Source organism: Pipistrellus kuhlii, unplaced genomic scaffold (genome assembly GCF_014108245.1).
Source record: "Pipistrellus kuhlii isolate mPipKuh1 unplaced genomic scaffold, mPipKuh1.p scaffold_m20_p_2, whole genome shotgun sequence".
NCBI lineage: Eukaryota > Metazoa > Chordata > Mammalia > Chiroptera > Vespertilionidae > Pipistrellus > Pipistrellus kuhlii.
In genome coordinates, this window is record NW_023425515.1 from 3515782 (window position 1) to 3540171 (window position 24390).

Genomic DNA, 24390 nt, shown 5'->3' on the forward strand with positions numbered 1-24390 from the left:
TCGCGGGGTTGGGGGGCGGGGGGGTTTAGGGCTTCGACAGGTGCACGCTCAGGGCACAGTTCCGTCCACAGCACATGTCCTACTTGAAAACCGTGATAGAGGGCTCCGAGACCCGTGTAACAAATCAAAGACAACATAGACGACTGTTTCTCTGAATTTGTGGAGTAAGACATGTTTTCCAAGTTGAAAAGCAGAAGGAAAACAAGCCCACGGCAGAGAAGGCTGGGATATTTGATTCCATGAAAAGGCAAATCTTTTACGTCACACAAAGTAAAGGCGCCCTTATAAAGCAAGCAACAAAACAAAGCACAGTTTTAATAATTCGATGAAGAATTACACCCTAAATAGAGAGAGATCACACGCATTGATCATATCCATTTTGTTCAGTAGGTCTGCGTGGCTGTTAGTAAGTGAAGTAACTGAGCATAGAAACCGAGGGCAGGTGAGGGCCCGAGGCCCAGGGCTGTCTTGTTTTGGGGCTGCTCTGCCTGAGACCAGGGCTTGGGTGGGGCCTGCTCACCTCCTGGCTGCTCTGGTGTGACACTGCTTTGCCCAGTGTCCCCCCCACCCCACCTGCCTCCCCCCTCGCTGCAGCCCGGAACCAGGGATTCTTCCAGAACAGCCCCTGCAGCCCGCTGACACCTGCCCCACCCCACCCCTGTCTGCAGAACTGCCCAGAACTGATCACTTTGATGATTTTTAACTTTCTCTGGGATGTGCTTTCCACGGGGCTGTCTGTAAACAGCCGGCAGGGTGCCCTCAAGCCCCTGAGAATTCTGTTTGTTCCCTAAATGCCGCCCAGACTTCGATGAGTGTGAGAGGAGGGAGGACGACTGCGAACCCGGCACCACCTGTCGCAACACGCTTGGGTCTTTCACTTGCAGCTGTGGGGGAGCTGCCCCCGCCGTCCCTGTGGAATTTTCTGGAAGGCCCTGTGAAGGTAATGCCCTCCCCGTCCCTTTTCTGGAATACTGTCCTTGATCTGTCCTGCTCAAAGGAGCAAAGGGCCTCTTTTCCAAATGAGGTCGGCCTATTTTATGTCCTGGGCAAGCTTCCTGGTTTTTGTTGTTGGTGTTTGTGTGTGTGTGTGTGTGTGTGTGAATGCACATGTAACATGTATGAGTGTGTATGAGTACATGTGTGTGATGTTTTCCCTTCACATTCTCTCATGTGTCTCCAGCCTTCTCGGTGGTGCCTCATATCCCCAAATGATTCCTCTGATGACTGAGATGAGAAAACACACTCAGAACTGAGGTGTGTTTTCTTGCAAAACATATAGCCCCGTGGTGGGCAAACTGTGGCTTGCGAGCCACATGCGGCTCTTTGGCCCCTTGAGTGTGGCTCTTCCACAAAATACCACGGCCTGGGCGAGTCTATGTTGAAGAAGTGGCGTAGGAAGAAGTTTACGTTTAAAAAATGTAGCTCTCCAAGGAAATTTCAATCGTCGTACTGTTGATATTGGGCTCTGTGGACTAGTGAGTTTGCCGACCACTGGGCTAGCCCATGACACAAGCACCATGAACGAGACGTTTCTCCCCAGCCCCTGTCTCCACTCAGCACTTCCGATGGGGCCCAGGGGGAGCCAAGCCCCGCCCAGCCATCTGGGCTGGCAGAAACGTGCAGCACATGTGTGCGTGCGTGCGTGTGTGTGTGTGTGTGTGTGTGTGGCTGTGGCTGGAAGGTGCAGTTCCCAGGTGTGAGCTGCAGGTGCAGGGGCTCCCATGGGCTCTGCACCTCAGAGCCAGCTTCACAGTGAAGCTCACACCGCAGTTCCCAAACGCAGACCCACCTGCCGCTTGTCTCCTGTGCCCTGTAGGTGACTCCTCCGGTAACACAACCCAGGCGCCCGGGCCTTCCCGGGGCCCCGGCCCAGAGCAGCCCCCCACCCCGGCAGAAACCAGGGCTGCCTCCGTGCCAGGGGCCAGCCCCGGCCCCCCGGAGCCGCCCGCGCGGCTGAACCTGACGGGGGCGGTCAGGGTGCTCTGCGAGATCGAGAAGGTGGCCATCGCCGTGGAGCGGCGCTTCCTGCGGCAGGAGGCCATCCCCGAGGCCTCCCTGTACCTGGGCCAGCCGTCCTGCAATGTGAGCGACAGCAACAGCACGCACGTGTTCCTGGTGGCCGCGTGGAGCGAGTGCGGCACCCTCGTGCAGAGCGTGAGTCCCGGGGCGGGGGGGGGGGGGGGGGGTGTCCGAGCTGTCTGACCTCGATACAGGAGGACCCGCCTGACCTGGGGCCAGGAGATCCTCTGTACCCCAGGATCCTGCCTCTAACGGAGTCAGGAGAGGGCCGGGCTCTCACTGCAGACCGGGCTGCCCCTCCCAACCAGGAGGCACCTGGGAGCCCCACCCCGCAAGGATCTGGTGCAAAGGGCCTGGGGCATGTGTGAGAGTCAGGGTGCAAAGCAGCCTCTGGTGAGTCTGATGCACAGGCAGAGCCAGTGGGGAGGGAAAGAAGGAGGGAAGCTGGAGCCTATGTGTGCATGTGAGCGTCCATGTGTGCATGTGAGCGTCCATAAGTGAAAATATGTATGTGTGAATGTGTGTGTAGCTATGGTTGTTGGGTGTGTGCATGTGTGAATGTGTGTGTAGCTATGGTTGTATGGGTGTGTGCGTGTATGAATGTGTGTGTAGCTATGGTTGTGTGTATGTGTGCGTGTATGAATGTATGTGTAGCTATGATTGTATGGGTGTGTGCATGTGTGAATGTGTGTGTAGCTATGGTTGTGTGTATGTGTGCATGTGTGAATGTGTGTGTAGCTATGATTGTATGGGTGTGTGCATGTGTGAATGTGTGTGTAACTATGGTTGTGTGTATGTGTGCATGTGTGAATGTGTGTGTAGCTATGATTGTATGGGTGTGTGCATGTGTGAATGTGTGTGTAGCTATGGTTGTGTGTATGTGTGCATGTGTGAATGTGTGTGTAGCTATGATTGTATGGGTGTGTGAATGTGTGTGTAGCTATGGTTGTGTGTATGTGTGCATGTGTGAATGTGTGTGTAGCTATGATTGTATGGGTGTGTGCATGTGTGAATGTGTGTGTAGCTATGGTTGTGTGTATGTGTGCATGTGTGAATGTGTGTGTAGCTATGATTGTATGGGTGTGTGCATGTGTGAATGTGTGTGTAGCTATGGTTGTGTGTATGTGTGCATGTGTGAATGTGTGTGTAGCTATGGCTGAGTGGGTGCGGGCATGTGTTGGACGCTCTGCCATGGGCAGAGCTGTCCAGCTCCTGCGGGCAATGTTCCCGCAGGCTGTTCCCCAGTGGGTCTGCCACCGTGGTGGGCGAGGGGCCGGAGTCAAGGCTGCCATGTCTGCTCCCTCCCTCTGCTTTTCTGAGCGGGGCAAACACCTGCTAGGCAGTTACATCCCCTGGGTCAGGCCTGGTCAGAGCAGAGGGAAATTCATCTCTGATGAGTCATGCTGCCCTGGAATCCACACACATTCTCGATGTGCTTTGATGTTTGTCAAAAGCTCAGTTTGCCTTGAAGACATTTGTACAAACATGATGGATTACACTCAGCAGGTTCCACCTGCCTTTTTATTTTTACTAAGAAGTTTACATTTTACTGACTCCCCAGGTTAAAAGAAAAAAGATCACAGCCCTAGGCGGGCTGGCTCAGAGGACAGAGCATCTGCCCACAGACTGGAAGGTCCGTGGTTTGATTCTGGTCAAGGGCATGTACCTTGGTTGCAGGCTCCCTCCAAGCTCAGGCCCTGGTCAGGGTGTGCGCAGGAGGCAACCAATTGGTGTGTTTCTCTCACATCGATACTTCTCTCTGTCTTTCCCTCTCTCTTCCACTCTCTCTAAAAAAATCAATAAAAAAATATCCTAGGGTGAGGATTAAAAAAAGAAAAAAGAAAAAGGTCACATTTCTCTTGATAGTACTATAAACGGGTCATGCAGCTATGACTATGAAGAGACACAAATTCACTGATGCCCCCAAAAGTCTCGCTTGAGTACAGAATCATCTTCGTAAATCCATGTAAGATTCTTGCCAAGTTAGAAAGGGATTTCCCTGTTTTTCCTGAGATATTTTGCAAAATGCTGCAAGGCACAAAACCATCACCATTGTGAAGATTCATCCCAGACCCGTCCTCCCTGTATCTGGTGGCTCTCCTCCCGCCCATCAAAGACTTGGCCTCGGGACTGAGATCAAACTAAGAGGAACGGGAGTTTGTTTGGCTGAACAACCCCCCCCCCCCCCCTGGGGGGCCTGTAAGCATCTCAGACAATTCCTCCCACATACAGAGCTACAGACACAGGCCTTTTTCAAAGAGACCAACACAAAAGATTGGCACAAATTCAAAAACAACGAAAGGCTTCTGGGAGGGACCCATCCGCTGAGAACTGTACACATTTGTCCCTGGAAGCCAGTGCATCGCTAGTCACCCCTAAGGAAAATGAATTCTGAACATGAAGCTGGTTTTCAGGAATCCAGATTTTGCTGTTTATATAAAATTTTAAAGCAAGTCCAATAGCTATCGAAGATATGCTAGTGGCTCTGATGTATTCGACGTTACCAAAGTTTGTCCAGGCCCGTTTCATACACAGCAAAAGTTCATTCGTCCTATAATTGTGTGTTCAGTAGCAACGGAGGAGCTGCAGAAGGGGAAAGAGACTTCTCTTCAGTGGCTCCCTCTTCAGAACATTTGAAAGCCGCCCTTTCTCCTCACACTCCGTAAGCCTTGCCCCTACAGCAATCTGCTCTTAAACCCTCTCACGCTGGGGCCTGGCTGGCCAATGGACGTCTTATCTCTCATATTCATGGGTCCCATTAGTCCTGTGAGCCCAGGAACTTTTATTTTCGGCAAACGCTGCCCTGACAGCCCTATCGGGGTCAGACGTTGTGTGTTACAGTGCACAGCCAGCCTCTCTTGTGCCTCCTCTGAGAAGTCCAGTGGCTTCTGCTGTTCTTGGCTTGTGTTTCCAACAACTCTCATGGAACTTGTTCCCTGTCCTCCGGGTTCAAAACACCCGCCCCTCGTTTCCTCCTCCGCCGATGGTTCTGACTTACTGACTTCACACCACATCTCCCTGGTCTCGTTCTAACCCCGTGAGGCCGAGGAGCTACCCGCAGGGCAATGCCCACAGCGAACTGCCACGGGCTGCTGGTCACCACGGCAGGTGGCCAGCTGCCCTCCGAGGGCCCTGTGCTCTGTGCTGGTGACAACGTAGGGGTGTCAGTGAGGGGGCACGGGAGATCTGCCACCGTGACAGTCAGGCTCCAGGCCTCGAGCCAGCAGAGTGCTTCAAACAAATAGTTAGAACTTCAGGTATTTTGTCCAAAAGCAGACTTCAGCGTAATGATGACACCCACTTTCCCTCCTCCCTCCCGCTCAGGGCCTCCGTCTGGTTTCCCTGTCTGGCTGCAGCCTCTTAGAAAAGCCCATTCCCAGGCCTGCTGTCCGCAATCGCCTCCTCTTTCTGCTCAGCCTGCACATGCCAGCAACCAGGCCGGAACCCCAGCAGGCCTGGGAACGTGCCTCTGTGTGCTTGAAGCCAATTGTTCCACGCCTTTGTTTATGGTGGAACAGGGGTGCGGAACCTCCGTATAAGGCCTGAGGAATGATTCGTTCTGGCCCTGCCAAGGCAGCGAGAGTGACGGAATTAAGTGTTTGACCCGTAGAGCAGGCTAATCTTTAGGTGGATCGTTTCCTATGGCCCTGGAATGACGTGATAAATACCCTGATGGCTCTTGGCAGAGGGAAAGCTACCACCCTGGTCACGTCATTAACACCGACAGGCTTAGCATCTCCGGAGACCAGGCCCCCAGTTTAGCCATGTTGTCACTGCAAATCCTCATCCTCATCAGAATCACCCCTACCGAGGTCCTGATGGGGCCCCGTTCTCTCCTTCCATTTCTCTTCTGGGTCTTGGCTTGGTGTTGTTTCCAGACTAGAGAGTTTAGAAGAAGTGCTGGCTGCCTCGGCCTCAGGCCTTTACCAGGTTAACTCTTGATTCCTCCAGGGAGGGCCTTGTGCTCTCATTTCCAGAAATGTTCATGGGATAATCTGAGGGGGTGAGGGGGAAGGTTCGGATATGTTATTGTGGGTACCCCCTGATTTAGGCCGTCTCTATTCTCCTCCAGGGAGGAAGCTGGCATGGGACATAGGTAGCCAGCCCCTGGACTTCCCTCTCTCTATGACAGTTTATGTTAGAAAAAAAATCATTTGGGTTTAAAAAAAATATTTTATTGATTTTTCACAGAGAGGAAGGGATAGGGATAGAGAGTTAGAAACATCGACAAGAGAGAAACATTGATCAACTGCCTCCTGCACACTCCCTACCGGGGGTGTGCCCACAACCAAGGTACATGCCCTCGACCGAAATTCAATCTGGGACCTTCCAGTCTGCAGGCTGAGGCTCTATCAATTGAGCCAAACCCGTTAAGGCTCACTTGGGGCTTTTATATTCTTTTGGGGAAAACTTTTAAGAAGACCCCTCCCCAGCACCCCTATTAAGGTCCTGCTGGGGCCCAGGAGCTTGCTCACGCCCCATCTGGTTTGTGCTCAGAACATGACGGACACGGTGGTGAGGACCACGCTGAGGAACGACCTGTCCCCCGAGGGCATCATCCACCACCTGAAGATCTTGAGCCCCATCCGCTGTGCCTTCCGCAACGACCTCCTGACGTCATCGGGCTACACCCCGGAGTGGGGGTGAGTGGAGAGGCACCCCCCTTCTCCCCAGCATGCATTCCTTTCCAGCACCCTCGCTGGGGCTTTCCTTAAGGTTCCCATCCCTTGAGGATCTATCTGACAGACTGAATACACAACGGATGGTGCCAGGACTTGGCTAATAATGGCCAGCGTTCTTCAACCTTGTTCCCACTTCCGACTCAGGACCGACCCGAGGAAGCCATATATGTTTCTTTAGTCAACCACATAGGACATCCCACTTAGAGCGAGCCTGTCCATGGCTTCTCTGAGTCTCCCTTTCCCCGCTCCACTCTACCTGCCTTTGAGTCTCCATCAGTCAGGGGATAGGACCGAGCCCCAGCTGCCACCAGCTCAGAATAACCAGCCTTTCTCACTTATATTCTCATTGGGGTTTTATTTCTACACTTCTTTATTTCCACACTTTTTGAGGTGGCTTTTCAGGGAGCAGTGAGGATGGGCCGGGTCCCAGGAGGGAATCTCCAGCAAGCTGCTCCCTCCGCAGGGTTTACACCATCATTGAGGACCTCCATGGTGCTGGGAACTTCGTCACGGAAATGCAGCTGTTTATCGGGGACTCCCCCATACCTCGGAATTACAGCGTGTCTGCCAGTGACGACATCAAGATAGAGGTGGGGCTCTATAAACAGAAAAGCAACCTCAAGGTGGTCCTGACCGAGTGTTGGGCAACGCCGTCCAGCAACGCCCGGGACCCGGTCACGTTTGGCTTCATCAACAACAGGTAGGGGTTTGGGGGGCCCTTGGGCATCACTGCCCCATCGCTGGTGGCCTGTGTTGGGTCCTCTGTATTTCCAGTCTTGTGTGTGCATGGGCCTGGGTTTTGCGTAACACCCCACAGGAGACCCTTTCCTTGCGGGAACTGGAGATCTAGCCATCCTTGCTTTCCAGGGAGCCTGGTGGGGATGCTCCATGTGCAGCCAGATGTATTGTGACTCTCTCACTTTGGAACCAGGATAGCAGGACCAATTTATAGCTAACTAGAGGCCCAGTGCACAAAATTTGTGCATGGCGGGGGTTGTCCCTCAGCCCAGCCTGCACCCTCTCCAATCTGGGACCCCTCGAGGAATGTCTGACTGCCCATTTAGGCCCAATCCAAATAGGATCGGGCCTAAATGGGCAGCTAGACAACCCTCTCACAATCCATGACTGCTGGCTCCCAACTGCTCACCTGCCTGCCTTCCTGTTTCCCCTAACCACTTCTGCCTGCCAGCCTGATCACCCCCTAACCACTCCCCTGCCTACCTAATTGATGCCTAATTGCTCCCCTGCCAGCCTGATTGCCCCTAACTGCCCTCCCGTAAAGGCCTGGTCACCCCTAACTGCCCTCCCCTGCAGGCTTGATCACCCCCAACTGCCCTCCCTTCCAGGCCTGGTCCCTCCCAACTGCCCTCCCCTGCTGGCCATCTTGTGTCCACATGGGGGCACCCATCTTTGCCCACTTGGGGGCAGCCATCTTGTGTGTTGGAGTGATGGTCAATTTGCATATTACTCTTTTATTAGATAGGATGAGTCACCTTTTTTTCTCCTCCCAGCTGCCCCATCCCCAACACACATACCTACGTGATTGAGAACGGAGACTCTAACAAGGCCCAGTTTAAGCTGAAAATTTTTTCCTTCATCAACAACTCCATAGTCTACCTGCACTGCAAACTCCGCATCTGCATGGAGACCCCCAGAGCCACGTGCAAAATCGTAGGTGTTGGCTGTTCTAAGTTTTTGTCGTTATGAAGAGGGTTTCTGTGTTATCCAAAGCCCAGGGTGTGGGTGGCTCTGAGAAGAGGTGCTGGGCCCCCTAAAAGGTGGGAAATGGCATTTCAACCGTGGGCAGCCTTTGGGGCAAGGCTGGGGTAGGGGCAACATAGCTAGGTGTCACCTCAGTCCTTCTTGAGGCTACCCCATCTGCTGACCCTCACATCAGAGCTTCCTTGTCATGAGGCTGTTGTACTTCCCAAGGTGATTTAATGCATATTTAGGTGCAAAAGCATTATTTTAATTTCACTTTATTTTTAGCTGCTTTGACGGAACACTGCTGATTCGTAGCCACTGTGACATTCAGTCAGGTGCTTTTCCTTCCCTGTGTGCAGCATGCATGCTGGGATTATGAATAATTTTACATCCTCATTTTCTTTGACCTTTGAATTCAAAATGTGCTTTGCAGACCTGATATTAGAAAGCTCTCCTTCCTACCAGTGACAGGAATGAGAAGTGACTGTTGTATGGTATCTGGGTCCAAGGACAGTGTAGGGGGCTCTGTTGGCCGCTGGTCAGACCACTGCATGCCTCTCTCTCTCTGCACGTCTCCACTTGACCCTGTGCTTTTCCTAAGGTTTTCCTGCATAATCCACCTCTGAGCATCAGTAGGTCATGGATGAGCAAAGTCCAGTGATGGTCGTTTTTGTTGATGTCACTTTTATCCAACAGCAGATCTGCTGGAGCACCAGGAGGAAAGGGACACAGGCCGATGCCCGCCAGCTAAGGGCACGGATGAGCCTGGCCCCACAGAGATGCTGAGAGTATTAATAGCCACAGTAGCACCTGGCCTGTGCAGGGAGCTGCCAGCCCCCAAGTTCTTTACAACATGAGCTCCACACATTTCTCCCCAAGTTCCTTGTGGATGGACATGGGATTGGTTTCCTGTGGCTGCTGTACAAAGTGCCCTAGAAGGATTGGCTTAAGCCAGTGGTCGGCAAACTCATTAGTCAACAGAGCCAAATATCAACAGTACAATGACTAAAATTTCTTTTTGAGAGCTAAATTTTTTAAACTTAAACTTCTTCTAATGCCACGTCTTCAAAATAGACTCTCCCAGGCCATGGTATTTTGTGGAAGAGCCACACTCAAAGGGACAAAGAGCCGCATGTGGCTTGTGTTAATGAACCCCCCCAAAAACAAACAAACAAACAAACAAACAAAACAACAACTCCACATTGAAACCTATAAAGAATTTTGTGAGTTTATTTGAGCCAAACTGTCGACATACCCTGGGAAGCAGAACCTCAATGAATTGAGATAAAAATGTACCAAAGCTTATATTGATAGTAGGAGAAGACCAATGTGTAGCCAATAAAGCATTAATTTCATGATCAGACCTGATAATCAGAACACCATTGTGTGGTAGGTGGGAAAGATTAGCAGGTATCCAAGTTAAATTTTTCTTATCTATTAAGGGAGGAGGTCTGGGGAGGCAGATATTGTTTCCACTAGGGAACCATAAGGATAATAATAATATGAAAATCATTTTATATACATTCAATCAATAACAATCAGATGATATAAAAACAAGGTTCAAGCAATATTCAGTTTGTGAGCACACAGGCCTTGTTGACGTTGTCTTGGGATTGCTGTCTGCCTCCGTGGTTGTCAGAAATGGGAGTAGACATCTATTCACAGTCAGGTGCCTTTTTAAAAATGAGAAATGTTAACCCATGAGCTAACTCCTTTAAGTTTAGGTGCACATGGGTTAGTTAGTAATACCTGGTAAGGTTCCCTCCAACAAGGTTGGAGAGTCTTTTATTTGGTGTCTTTTCTAAGACACAAAATCTACTGTTTGTAAGCCGTGATCTTTGAAATCTCCGTCTCCCGGGAGTGCACTGTGAAATGAATCTGTTACCAATTTGTCAGTTTCTTTAAGTTGGTTAATAAGCCCTTGACAATAATGTAAAAAGTACAGGGAGTTGGGCCCCTACAGGTAAAATAGGTTTCTGATTGGGTCCAAGCCATATCTGTCTGTCTTTTTGTTGCCATATTCTCTTTTCATCTTCAGTGGCGATGTGTTGAAACTGTAAAAGATAATCTTTTATTGATTTAATAAGAAGTAAAGAACATTCTCAGGTTGGATAACTTGCTGTTCAGCATCAGCAAAATGATTTCCTTTTGCTTCCATGGTGGTGAAATGCCCTGGGACTTTTATAATTGCCAATTGTTTTGGTTGCTGTATGGCATCTAAAAGTTCTGCGACCAGTTTTCCATTTTTTTTTTTTTTTTAAATGGGCAGCCCAGAGGAAGTTAAGAAGCCTCGCTGCTTCCATAACATTCCAAAGTCATGAGCTACACCAAATGCATAGCGACTATCAGTGTAGAGATTGGTTACCTGACCTTTGGCCAATTCACAAGCCCGAGTCAAAGCAATGAGCTCAGCTTGCTGGGTAGACCTGATTCCAGGCAGATAAGAACTTTCAATTATACCCACCATGGAAGTTATGGCATATCCAGCTCGGAAATGTCCTTGTTCATCCTTTAGATAGGATCCATCTGTGAACCTAATGAAGTCAGCATATCAATAGGAGTTTCCTGTAAATCATTCCTAGGAGCAGGAAGGTGGTCAGTAAGAAAACACAATTGTGGGTGTCTCCATCCTATAAAGAGGGTAACAACATGGCAGGGTTAAGGCGATTATACCTAGTTAAAGTAATATTAGGTGCAGAGAGCAGGAATACTTCATAAGAAGCCAGTCGACTGACAGAGCAGTGTTGAGTGTGATGAGAGTTCAGCAAGGATTCAACAGAATGAGGAACATATATAGTTAAAGGGGAGCCCATGACTATCTCTTCTGTCTGTTTACATAACAAAGCTGTAGCTGAGATGGCCCTCATGCAAAGAGGAAGCCCTTTGGCCACTGAATCTAGTTGCTGACTATAATACCCTATAGGTCTATGGTGGTCTCCGGGTTTCTGAGTTAGAACTCCTAAAGCATTGCTCTTACTTTCATGTGTGAAAAGGAAGAAGGGAAGTTTATAGTTTGGATGCCCCAGAGCAGGGGCTCAGGACAGTACCTCCTTTAGAGTCTCAACAGCTTGTTTCCGTTCAGGGTTCCACTGAATTGGATAGGTGTGTCTGACTTTAACAGGGCATAGAGAGGCTGGGCTATCAATGAAAAGCTTGGAACCTAATTTCTACAATATCCAGTCAAGCCCAGGAATCGTCTAAGCTGCTTTTTCTTTTTTGTTTTTGGAAGAGGGAAAGGTAGGATTCCTCTAAATCCTTCCAGGTTAAGCAGTAGCCCATCCTTTGATATGAGATGGCCAAGATATTGTACTTGAGCTAAGCAAAATTGAAACTTATCCTTTGAGACCTTATGTCCCTTTACAGCTAGCTGTTGCAATAAGTAAATTGTATCCTTTTGAGAGTCTAGTATGTCCTAGAGCATACAAGTAAATCATCCACATACTGAATTAGAGTGGAATCTCTAGGAAATTTAACATCATTTAGATCAGCTTTTAATATCTGGGAGAAATAGGTGGGAATTTCTGTATATCCTTGGGGGTATCACAGCCCAAGTAAATTGTCTATCTTCCCAAGTGAAAGCAAAGAGATATTGACTGTCCTTTCCTACTGGAATGCTAAAAAAAGCACTACATAAATCTATTACTGAAAAATATTGGCAGTCCTCAGGAATAATTGGTAATAAAGTATGTGGGTTTGGAACCACAGGGTGTTGGGGAATAACTACCCTATTTATAGCTCTGTGATCCTGCACAAATCTCCACCCTTTCCCATTTGGTTTCTTTACTGGAAAGATAGGAGAATTCTAGGACTTGTACATGGAATTATAATTCCTTTTTTTCTTTTTTTAAGTAATCCTGTGTAATGGGCTTAATTCCAGCTAGTGCATCAGGTCTTAGAGGATATTGGCGAATATTAGGTAAAGGCAAAGTACTATCAATAGTTATTTTAATAGGAGTGGCTGACTCAGTCTTGCCAAATCTGCACTGGAAGGCGCCCAAAGTTGCATTGGAACTTCTTGCAACAAACGTTCAGTTTCAAGATTATTTTCCTCTGGTGAAAATTCCTTTAAAATCATTATTTTCCAAGTTGGTTCAGAATCTGATTCATTTAGTTCTAAATACATTTCACCTTTTTGGGAAAAAAGAAATATGAGCATTATGGGTTTCAAGAAAATCTCTCCCTATCGGGTGAATTGGGGTTGATTTGACCAGTAAGAATGTATGTTGCCCCGTTACATCCCCTAGTTGAAAGGGGACAGGTCCTGACTTAAAAACAGTCATTGGTTGGTTAGATACCCCTACCATGTGTACAGAAGCTTTGCTCTGAGGGAGAGGGAAACTTAGATGGGTAGGGTTAAGAAACGATGAAGTGGCCCCAATATCCACAAGAGCTTTAGTAACTTCTCCTTTTGTGATAATTTCAGTTTTTCCTAATGTATTAGTAAGGAGAAGGGGAAGTACCCTCTCATAGTCCTCGGAGCAGCCCTATGCTTGCTTCTGTCTGTTTTCTCTTTTCAAATCCCATTTCAGTTTTCTACTCTTTCTTATGGTGGCCTGGCTTTTTGCAGTAAAAACAGACTCTTCTCTCTCCTTTTCTAAGAGACTTTGGAGTAGAACTGGCTTGGTTGTTTAATTGTTGAAGCTGTAAGTTTATAATTTGGGTAACTTTATCTTTTTCTCTCTTTTGGATAGTTTTAGATAGCTGATCAGCCATAAGAGCCAGTTCATCAGCATGGGTAGTCTGCCAGTTCGATTTATGTTGTTTGATCAGAGTTACAAGTTCTTCATCTAGTCCTTCCCAAAATGCTGAATTTAGTAAGGGATCCTTTTGATGATGCTTGAAACTGTCTGGTGACAGAACTGAATATTGTTTGAAAGTTTTTTCAAAACATTCAAAGAAATCAAGCACTGGTTCATCAAGCTTTCTTTTACATTGCTGGATCTTGGTCCAGGCCATTCTCCAAGGAAAAATTTCAGGTATGGCTTGATAAAGCCGGTGGGCCAATTCCCTACATTTTTCCTCTATCTCTTTCTGTTTTAAAAAATCATCTGCAGGAGTATTCCAGCGAACCTTATTCAGCCATTCTGTTGCCTTGCTCTCAGAAACCAGTAGGTGTATTCATTGGAACAGGTCAGAATAGCCAGGATCATATGCTCTACCAGTTAAATCAAATTCCTTTGCAAAACCTATTTGGTCCTGCAGAGGGTCAGGAAAATCTTTAGTTGGGTTTCTTAATTCTGTTCTAGTCCAAGGAACATATACAATTGCTGGATTCCCCTCTACCTGAGACAGGCTTTTCCCGGAAAGATGTTAGAATTCTTGAATCATCTTTCTCTGAGTTTGTATTCTCATTTCCCCCTAGATCAGCAGGGAATGGTGGTTGAGGGGATATAGAAGGAGGAGGAAGAGAAGTGGAAGGCAAGTCTACACAAGGAAGCTCAGAGAGGAGGAGCAGTGAGAGGGGGAGGAGTGGGGTCTCGGCACTTATTATACTTGCTTCAGTGGCCTTCTTCAGTTCAGAGACAGTCTCCAAAATTTTCTTATTAACGTCTTGTAGGGAAGATATTTTATCTGATCCTCTCCTAGAAGCCTCTAATTTCCAATCAAGATAAGCTTCCCATTCATTTAATTTACTTTTAGAGCCAGCTTTTTCTAATTGAGTGCACAGAAAAATCAATTTGGGGGTGTCAAAAGTTCCCCTCTTTGGCCATTTCAAATTGGTATCATTTTTAGTTAAATTTTCCCATTTTTGTAGATACTTGCAAATTGAAATTCCATATGAATTGTACATGCACCCTGCTGGAGTGTTAACAGGGGCTGGAATTCTTGGGGTTTAGCAACCAAAGGTGCAATTTCCCATCTTTTAAAATTTATTATTATTATTGAATATCTGCAGTCTGAGAAAAAATTTTAGGGGTGTTATATAGTGGGTTGCAAAATGTACTGCTTATGGGTTGAGCTCCATGAGGCTGTCACCCCTCATGTTGCAATTCAACCCTCTTACGTGCCTCGGTTTCCCTTCTGGCTGTTTCAGACAGCCAGGAGGGCTCAGGGCGCTGGCTTACCAGGCCTTATGGATGCTCCCCGGATGAGCCAGTCAGTTAATTACAATTGAGTTGGAATTTCCCTATGGGGCTCCTTCAAGTCGTGAGGGATGACCTCTGACACCTCCACAAAGGTTCTTAGTTGCCTAAGAACACCTGAGAATCGGGCAGGAGGGAGAATGTGCCCCTTTTTTCTCTGGAGCTGAATGAGTTCAGCTCTCATAAGTTTAGCGAAGGTTTTTGCTAAGATTCTCAGAAAGCAATTCCAATTGAAGAGCCAAAATAAAAACCAGCCACCCGTGTTTTCCTCCAGTCTTGCCTTTACTTGGGTTCTATTAACCCTTAATCTTAGTTCCACCTCAAGGATTTTAGAATACAGCTCAGATAAAGTTAGACCCTCTATCAAAACAAGGGAAGGTCCTGGATCCAAGAGACAATTCACCCAAATTCACCTGATACGGCGGGAGCCAGCAGGGCTCAGTGGGTCGCTTGCTGGAGTCTGAGTCTGCAAGATGATCCTCGGTGAGCGTCTACAGCAAGTAATGTTTACAAAACAAAACAAAACAAAACAAAACACATTGCAACCTGTAAATAATTTTGTGAGTTTATTTGAGCCAAATTGTTAACATATGCCAGGAAGCAGAACCTCAATGAATTGAGATAATGCTCCGGAGAATGGAGGGTTACATCTATATTTATACATTGCAATCAAAGGATAGGAACAGAGGTGAGTTACATGAAATTCATTGGTGATAGATTAGGGAGGTGGGATAAAGCAAAGCAGGGAAACCTCTGGGACAGGGCAAAAAGTGAAATGATGGACATATGCTTCTCTTACAGAGATGGAAACAGGATACTTTAACATAATTAACAGTAGACAATTAATTTGATAACAATAATAATGAGGGAATGTCCCGGTGCCATTGATTGTGCCCTTAGGGGTCCGGGGTAAAAAGGAAGTTACAAGTTACCCCGACATCTCACAGATATGTTATCTTAGAGGCAAAAAGGCAAATGGGCTCAGTAAAGAAGATCTAAGCTGATCTTTGTCAGGGAAAATATCGGCCTAGGACATGATTACCCACTATAACCTGCTTGTAGTTAAATATTTCATTTTCAAACCACCTTTTGTGGTTATTTTAGGTCTCTGAGTTTGCAAGACTGCCACATAGACCTCCCCTGAACTATGTCAGGTTAGCATGTGGCTCCTTTCGTCCACACTTGCGAGCCGCAGTTTGCTGACCACGGGCTTAAGCAATAGAAATTCGTTGTCTCCCAGTCCTGGAGGCTGGAAGTCCAAGACCAGGGTGTGGACAGGGCCGGTTCCTTCTGTGGCTGTAAAGTAGGGGTGTCGAACTCAATCAGAGAAGGGGCCAAAATCTAAAATCCAGCCTAAATCGCGGGCCGAATGGTTTACTGAACAGTCATAAACTGTCATTGTGATGGAAACGCAGCGGAGTGCAGTGATGACAGCGCGGTGCGGGCCACATTGCAAGGCCTGGCGGGACGGATTTGGCCCGCGGGCCTTGTGTTTGACACATGTGCTGTAAAGGATGATCTGTTCTAGGTCAACCTCTGAGGCTTGTAGAAGCCCATCTTCTCCCTCTATGTGTGTCTGTGTTCAAATTTCCCCTTTGGATAAGAACACAGTCATATTGGACCGGGACCCACCCAAGCGAGCTCATCTTAACTTGAACATCTGCAGAGACCCTGTCTCCAAGTAAGGTCGCATCACACATCCTGGGAGTTAGGGCTTCAACATCTTTTGGGGACATATGAGCCCACGGCGGGGTTAGGCAAAGGCATGGAAAGGAGCACGTGGTGGCTGCAGGCTGCAGAGATGCGAAGGTGACTCAGAGCTTTGTTGAGATAGGGCCCTGAACCAAGGGGCCAAGGGACCAGCACTGGTAACTAGCGACAGCTCGAGGGGTGCTGCCTCTCACTGCTCTTGTGCACCTCCTTGTCCAGGTGGTCCAGGTGGTCTGGGTGGTCCTGGTTTCCCTGGTGGTCCAAGTGGTCCAGGTGGTCCAAGTGGCCCTGGCGGTCCTGGTTGTCCTGGTGGTCCCGGTAGTCCTGGTGGTCCAGGTGGTCCTGGTGGTCCTGGTGGTCCTGGTTGTCCTGGTGGTCCCGGTAGTCCTGGTGGTCCCGGTGGTCCAGTTGGTCCAGGTGGTCCTGGTGATCCTGGTGGTCCCGGTAGTCCTGGTGGCCCAGGTGATCCAGGTGATCCAGGTGGTCCTGGTCGTCCCGGTGGTCCTGGCAGTCCTGGTGGTCCAGGTGGTCCTTGTGGTCCAGGGGGTCCTGGTGGTCCCGGCGGTCCTGGTAATCCTGGTGGCCCAGGTGGACCTACTGATCCTGGTGGTCCAGGCCTCTGCAGCCCTCCTCCCTGGCTGAGCTCATCCATCGCGATTTCATGTCTCCAGCAGGAAAGAAATCTATGAATCAGGGAACCATGCCAGAGACTGGGTACGTTTCTCATAAATGTTGTTCCACTAATTGAAGTTTCTCTCCTTTAAAAAAACAACAACACACAACAGAATTGCAATGACTTTCGGTCGCTGAGAAGCGGTGAACCATCTGAAACACACCAGATGTCCTGGGGACCCCTCATTCGGTCTGACGGTGAGTTGGGGGCCTTGGTTTAGAAAACTAAAGAGAAGACACCACCAATCCCATTTCAGCATCATGTAAACCAAAAAGCAATCCCTTGGAACACAGAGCTCATAAGATTTTCCCTAAAGACTCGTAAGAGTAGTAACAATGCCGGCAAATGCTCATGCAGAGCCCCGACTTCCCAGCACTGCTCCGTTCTGTACCCCCAGAGTGTAATTTGCTCTTCTCAGCAGCCCTGCAAGGTCAGATCTATTACCGTCCCCAAGTTGCAGATGGAAAGACTGAGGCTTCAGCAAGTGGGCACATGTTTAAATAATGCATGTTTGGGTAAGGGAAGGCAGTAAAGTTTCCTGACGCTGGATAATTGCATGCAGGGGGTTGTTACCAGGAAGGCACTCAGTTTATATGCCGGCCAAATTCTGTATATTTGCATGTGTGTGCGTGCAGGTGTGTGTGAGTGCGTGTGTGATGTGTGCATGTACAAACGCATGTGAATGGGGAATCTGTTGTATTTTAGGCTTCGCTAAATCAGAAGATGCAAAACAAAACAAAAAATGGCACTGTTGTTCTCTCTCAGTATAAAACTTCCATCAGCCAATGTGAAACTATGAATTTTCTATGAGTTTTCTAGGAAGACATTTTCCTTTCTTTGTGATCTATCCTATTTTTATTTTTATTTATTTATTTATTTATTTTTGTTAATCGTCTCTTGAGGATTTTTTTTTTCTATTGCTTTTTCAGAGAAAGTGGAGGGAGGGAGTGGGGGAGAGAGACAGAGAGAAACCCAGATGTGAGAGAGGCAGATAGACGGGTTGCCTCCCACATGCACCCTGGCCTGGGGCAGGGAGCAAACTGGCAACCCAGGTATGTGCCCTTGACTGGGAGTCCATAACCCTTTGGTGCATGGACTGACATTCCAACCACGGAGCCACACCAGCCAGGGCTATCCTATTTAAAAAAAAAAAAAAAATGGTTGGGGAAATGGTGTGCTTTGGGTATTAAGACAAAAACTGCTAGCTGTTCCCCAGTATCTGTTCTCCTCTCCATCCATAATAATAAAACCCCAAGTTTTTAGCTGGGAATAAAAACTATATATTTTTAAAAAATATAACCAACCTGGCAGCCAGGTGTGGCCATATGAGTAAGTGCTGGGCAATGAGACGCAGATGGGGAGGGCTGCCTCCTCAGAACATCCCGTGCCCCTGCTTTACCCCGTCGTCCTCCTTACCTCTCCATCCTGCTGCCTAGAAGGCAGGCCAGACGGCTGCCGCCAGTGCCCATCCTGGGCCGTGAGGACCGCAGGGACAGGAGCTGGACGAGCTGGGCCCCTGAGGGCATTGCAGTGCGAAGCTGCTGGGCCAGGTCTGGGCTCCGACTTAGCCAGCTTTTATGCACGAAAGAAATAAACTTCCACATTCTTCATCACCGTTACTTTAGGCTTCCTCTTTTTTCGCAGCTACAGTTAATCCTAATTGTTGGGAAATCCTACTATTCCCCTTTTTTGTCGTTTTTCTTCCTCATTTTGATGGCCCTCCTCCCTCTCGATATTTTCCGGGACAAGAACATCTGTGTGTGGGATGCGGGGTCTGAGCTGGGACGTGCGTGCGGATCTGGAGTTGGATAGGCATTCTCAGCTGCTGGTTCTCATCCAAAGCAATTGGGCAATGCGCACTCCACAGCTTTCAGGCCACGCCCGGCCTCGCGTGCCCTGGTGCTGGGCGCTGGGCCTGGGGTTGGCACTGGTCCTCGGGTGGCTTTGGCTTGGGTCCGAGGACAACATGCTCTTCCTATCCTCCTCACTGTCTTAAGTTGCTGAGCAGAGCTGGGGCCCTCATGCAAAACGGAACATATGTGCATTGCATTGCCATGCCTGTACATGCCTCCTGTTTATTCATAGATATTACAGATGATGTAAAAACCAGAGTGGAAAAAGCTATGGGCTTGGCATTAGGAGACCTGAGTTTGATTTTAGTTTGATTTTGGCTCTCATACTTAGGAGCTGTGTGGTCTTGGGAAAATTGGTGAATCTTCTGGATTTTATCCATCCACTCATCCACCCATTTATTCACTCACCTATCCATCCATCCAACTGTTTATTCATTCATCTATCTATTATCCTTCCATTCATCCACTCACCTACTCATCCATTCATCCTCTAATCCATCTATCATTCTACTCATCCATCCATTTATTCATTCATCCATCTACTGTCTTTCATCCACTCACCTACTCATCCATTCATCCTCTAATCCACATGTGTCAAACACAAGGCCCTCGGGCCAAATCCGTCCCGCCAGGCCTTGCAATGTGGCCCGCACCGCGCTGTCATCACTGCACTCCGCTGCGTTTCCATCACAATGACAGTTTATGACTGTTCAGTAAACCATTCGGCCCGCGATTTAGGCTGGATTTTAGATTTTGGCCCCTTCTCTGATTGAGTTCGACACCCCTACTCATCCATCCATCCATCCATCCATCCACCCATCCATCCATTTATTCATTCATCTATCTACTGTCCTTCATTCATCCACTCACCTACTCATCCATTCATCCTTTAATCCATCCATCCATCCATCCACCCATCCATCCATCCACCCATCCATCCATCTATTCATTCATCCATCTACTGTCCTTCCATTCATCCACTCACCTACTCATCCATTCATCCTCTAATCCATCCATCCACCTTCTTATTATTTCATCTATCCACTGTATGTCAGGCACTGCTTTTTCTCTAGGACATGGATGTGTACCTCATTTTATCCATTCATTCTCTGATGGACCCTTGGGTTGTTTCCACCTTTGACTGTTGTGAAGAGTGCTGCATTGAACATGGGTTGGGAAGTAGTTATGTGAATCCTGGTTGTCAGTCTTTTGGATCCACATACCTGTGTGCTTTGTGGGTTTTTGCCTCTCCCCGGGAAGATCAGCTCGTACTCCTCCACTGTAGTGTTTGAGCCAGTCCCGCTGAGCCGTCCACCTCTTCCCGGAGGGCCTCCTGCTCCCACATGGCCTCCTCTTCTGGGCCAGGGCTTATCCCGAACCCTGAGCAGGCTGTTCTGTGCTGGCTGCTGTGCTCTCCCGGTCCTCAGACACCTTACCTTCCTGGTCAGCTGTGGGAACCCACAGGTACATGGGCACACACCTCACCGCTACAGTGCTTCGGATGAATCACATTCAGACGATCATGCTACAAAGTAGCCGATAAAGGGGGGAGCTCGCTCTACCCAGGCTCCTCCTGAGCCCCATTTTACACTCACAACAACACCTCAATGCTGGGACCAGGGGGGGACCAGAGGGGTGCCCGCCCAGGGACTCACTCTCCTCCTGTTTGGGGCAGACCTCCCACCTGTGCCTGTTTCATCCCCTGCAGGTGAGTCTCCAGATGTGCAGCCAGGCCTGGCCCCCGGCTACATCGTCCTCATTGTGGTGGCCGTCTTTGCCGTGGTGACAGGGGTCGCTGCCCTTCTCATTATGCGCTACCAGAGGACCACCGGAAAGTACAACTTCAAAACCCAGCCGGACGACTTCAGCTACCAGGTGTTCCAGGACTAGGGGCCCTGGCTGCCCAGAAGGTGGGTGAGCTGTGCAAGTTTATCCAAAGGTTTAGCAGCAGTGCGGCTGCTAAACCTCTGGATAAACTCTACTCTAAGTTTGTAGAAAGAAACTAGGCTTGCTGTCCTCCCAAAAGCAAAAGGACCTACTATACAGTATACAGAAATGATTTAATGCCTTTTCACAAGATTCCAACTCAAGCTTTGCAAAAGCTGCTCACGCACGGTGCAGGTGACCTGCTTTCGCCACCGATGGAGGCCACGCAGTGTATCTCCGTGGTTTTGGCAAAAAGTGGATTTGTGGGCGTCAGCATTCTGTGCCCGTGATGTATATATGGTAAGACACATGTACTTGGTCTTCGCTCCCTTTTCCTGGCTTTAGAGTTCCCGAAACCCTTGGCTTCCCGAAGCCATGGAGCAGGAAAGGTGTCTTCTGCTACACTGTGAGGTGACTTTTGGAAAGCACCCAAGGGTGGGGCTGGTTGCCAAGAGACCCAGCCATGTGATGGGAGGGTTGGAAATGTTAGTCCCATCGCCTGGTGTTGGGGGAGGGGAGGAGGGGTTGGAAGTTGAATCAGTCACCAATGGCTGATGATTTAATCAAACAAGCCCATGTAATGACACACCCATAAAAAACACACAAAAACTATGGGGTTTGGGAGCAGTTATCTAAGATATCCTCAATTCTCAAGATGGGGTGACAGGGTCCAACAGTGGACTGAGCGGCTGTTGGGGTCAGGAGGAAAGCTTTCCTGGGATCTCTGAAGCCTCCTGCGAATTGGTGTCTTCTGCGCCCCCCCCCCCCCCCCCCCCCCCCCCCCCCGCCGAGGGACCCAGAGAGGGGAGTGGACAGCAGCAAATTTCAGCTCACCTGACACTCTAGCCATAGAAGAGGACCTGCTGCAGGGGGGCGCCTCCGTCTCTGGGTGTCCCCGGGGTTTGGGTCATGAAGACCCTGTTCCACCCTGTGCCCTGTCCGGGTAGATGCACCCCGTTTCCTCACTGGGCCAGCAGCGTCCGCAGCCAAGGCCTTCTTCCCTGTGCTTGGCTCCTTAGTCTCTTGAGGTAACAGATCTTCAGGACAACTCAGCAGAGAGTGATAGATACCGGCCACATCCTCAACGTGAGCAAATCGGTCCCAGGGAGCAGAGGCGGGTCTCAGCACACTCCCCCCCCCCCCCCCCCCCCCCGCCACAAGCTGGCACTCCTGCCGGGGCCCTTCGTCTCCCCCAGAGATGGGGGAGCTGTACGAGGTGTGGGTATGAGGAGGTGCTGGGTACGAGGAGGTGCTGGAGAGATGCTGTGTGGCTTGTCCTGCCCCTCTGCTCCGAGGACGCCCGGCAGCTGTGTGCCCGTGATCCGGGGTCTGGGAGCCCTTTCAGCCCAGATAGACGGAAGGGCTAGGCCCGTGGTTGGCAAACCACGGCTCTCGAGCCACGTGAGGCTCTTTGGCCCCTTGAGTGTGGCTCTTCAACAAAATACCACGTTCAGGTGCGTATGTACAGTGCGATTGAAACTTTGTGGCCCAGGCGCAGAAGTCAGTTTTCGGCTCTCCAAAGAAATGTCAGTCGTTGTCCTGTTGATATTTGGCTCTGCTGATGAATGAGTTTGCCGACCACGGGGCTAGGCCAGTCACTCCCCTGGGGAGAGGATTTCCATGGATTTCACTTAGTATGTAACATGTAAGTCCCCATAACCGGCCCATGCTTGTCCTAAATGCCTTAGGAGAGCTGCGTGTTGATGCCGGGTGTCCCCCTCCTTGAAATGAAAGCACCGAGGGAAAATGGTGTTTTACTTTTATCCTTCACTTTTATTCTCCTGGGGCTTCTGTCTTCCACACTGGAAACCACCTATAACGAGCTTTCAGGTCTCTGCAAACCTCAGCTCTTTGAAAAACGGTAAACAAACCACCACCCCTCCACACACCAGACAGGCACGTGGCACAGGAGCCCCGGGTCTGAGGGAGGTTCACAGACAGCACAGAGACACAGGTCCCTGAGGATGTGCTGTCCAGCTCAGGCTCAACTGCCGCTGACGCGGGGGGCCTCACCCACAGAGTCCAGGCCACAGGCACATGTTCCAGATCCTCTGTGCCTCATGGAGCTGCTGTTCCTTTATTGGTGCACAGTCCCTCACCCTCAGCCAGCGAAGCAATCCTGTCCTCAGGGCTGCTGGCAACCCTCCACCCCCATGCTCCAGGGGGTTCCTGTAGGGACCTCTCCTTTGCTGCAAGCTGCTGATCCAGGTGACCTTTCCTACACAGGTCACCGTGAGTCAAGCCCGGGTCTTCAATCATCACACACTGACGGACGCCTGCTCTGCCCCGCATTTGGATGAGCCCCGGAGATGATGACAGCATCACCTCGGCCTGCCCCAGGAGGCTGGTTATGTAGGTTCTGGACAAGCAGGCCAGGGAGAGGAGCTGATGGAGAGGTGGGCATGGTGTTGGCAATGCCGGCAGCTCCAGACACAAGGATCTTCACACCCAGCACGGACACAGCTCTGCCATCCCAATCCCAGGGCTCCCAGACCCTTCACCGTCCCATTTTGTCCATGTGGCCCTTCCTGGTTTTGCTCCCCCTTGACATTCATCCTTTTATCTATCCATCTTACCATTCATCCAGCCAGCCAGCTATTTGATACTTGTTGTCAAATACGTAATATTTCTAATTTTCCAAGGTATTTGACAGTACACTTGAAGTTATTTTTTAACAATAGGTCAGCAATAAATATATTGTCTAGTGGACATACATGCTCTTACTTTTCTCCTGCATTACCAGGATATTATTTTATTCACACAGTGGTGATGCAAAAGCCACCATTAATAGGAAAAATCTCTATAATAAGTAGAAATAACATAATATATGTTATTCTTTATATTTTTCAAAATATTTTCTCAGCCATTAAGATATAGTCCTACTACAGGGGGAGGTACCACTTAACTATTACACCATGGGAAACCAGAGAAGAAATGGGTGCGTTATTTACTTAAAGTCACAAAATGAATTCATGAGAAAGTGGGTCTAGAACCTAAATATTAGTATAGAATTTTCTTCATTACACCACGCTAACAGATAATGCTTGTTACTTGATTTAAAGCTAATTGAACTGTATTGGATAGTTAACATCTGATTGTGTAGTGTTTTTCCTTGACGAACTTGAAATTGTAACATGATCTTTAGTTCTGAATTCATGAGATTAATTTTGTTGAGTATAATTAACTACCACTTATTGAAACATCTGGGAAAAGTGAGATTTCTAATGTGCTGGATATTCTCGGAGTCAGTAAAGAGTTACGATACGCACTGTTGCGGATAACCAGATTTGAACAAGTAGAATAAACTGCCTCTGACATTGAAACGTTTGTGCCTGTGCTGGCTGCTCTGTGGTTCAGGTGCTCAGCTCGCATCCGAGAGGGCCTAGGGCTGTGCTGGGCCGCGAGGGGAGACTGGGAGCCTGTCTCTGGCTCTTCCTGAGCCGTGTCCATCTGCCCGGATACCAGCTCAGGTCCAATGGCATGCTGTCCTCGAATGAGAGACAACGCACATGCAATGACCCAGGCTCTGAGCCCTACGATGGAGCGGCTTTTGGGTTTCAGAGCAGATGTGCATTTTGAAACTCCAGCTTTAAATCTTCTGCAGTTTTCATGTCATCTCAAGAAAGATTCTACATTTATTCATTTGTGTTTCCGTGAGAACCTGGCCTCCCCTCATCTGCCCCAGGGACAGGGTCACCTGTGTCACCTTTAACAAGCATTTCCTGAGCCCACACCGTGCT

The 24390-nt window shown here is 48.9% G+C and overlaps 1 protein-coding gene across 1 annotated transcript in view; it reads left to right on the plus strand.

Annotated features, from left to right (window-relative positions):
• The window catches only part of UMODL1 (uromodulin like 1), a 62154-nt gene extending 38194 nt beyond the window's left edge, over nucleotides 1-23960 (plus strand). The window contains exons 15-22 of the mRNA XM_045585263.1: nucleotides 803-940; nucleotides 1817-2154; nucleotides 6517-6662; nucleotides 7165-7401; nucleotides 8213-8372; nucleotides 16984-17068; nucleotides 20433-20634; nucleotides 22877-23960. Coding sequence (XP_045441219.1) covers nucleotides 803-940; nucleotides 1817-2154; nucleotides 6517-6662; nucleotides 7165-7401; nucleotides 8213-8372; nucleotides 16984-17068; nucleotides 20433-20614 — 1286 coding nt within the window. The 3' untranslated portion in view covers nucleotides 20615-20634; nucleotides 22877-23960. The remainder of the gene's footprint in view (nucleotides 1-802; nucleotides 941-1816; nucleotides 2155-6516; nucleotides 6663-7164; nucleotides 7402-8212; nucleotides 8373-16983; nucleotides 17069-20432; nucleotides 20635-22876) is intronic.
• The last annotated feature ends 430 nt before the right edge of the window (nucleotides 23961-24390 follow it).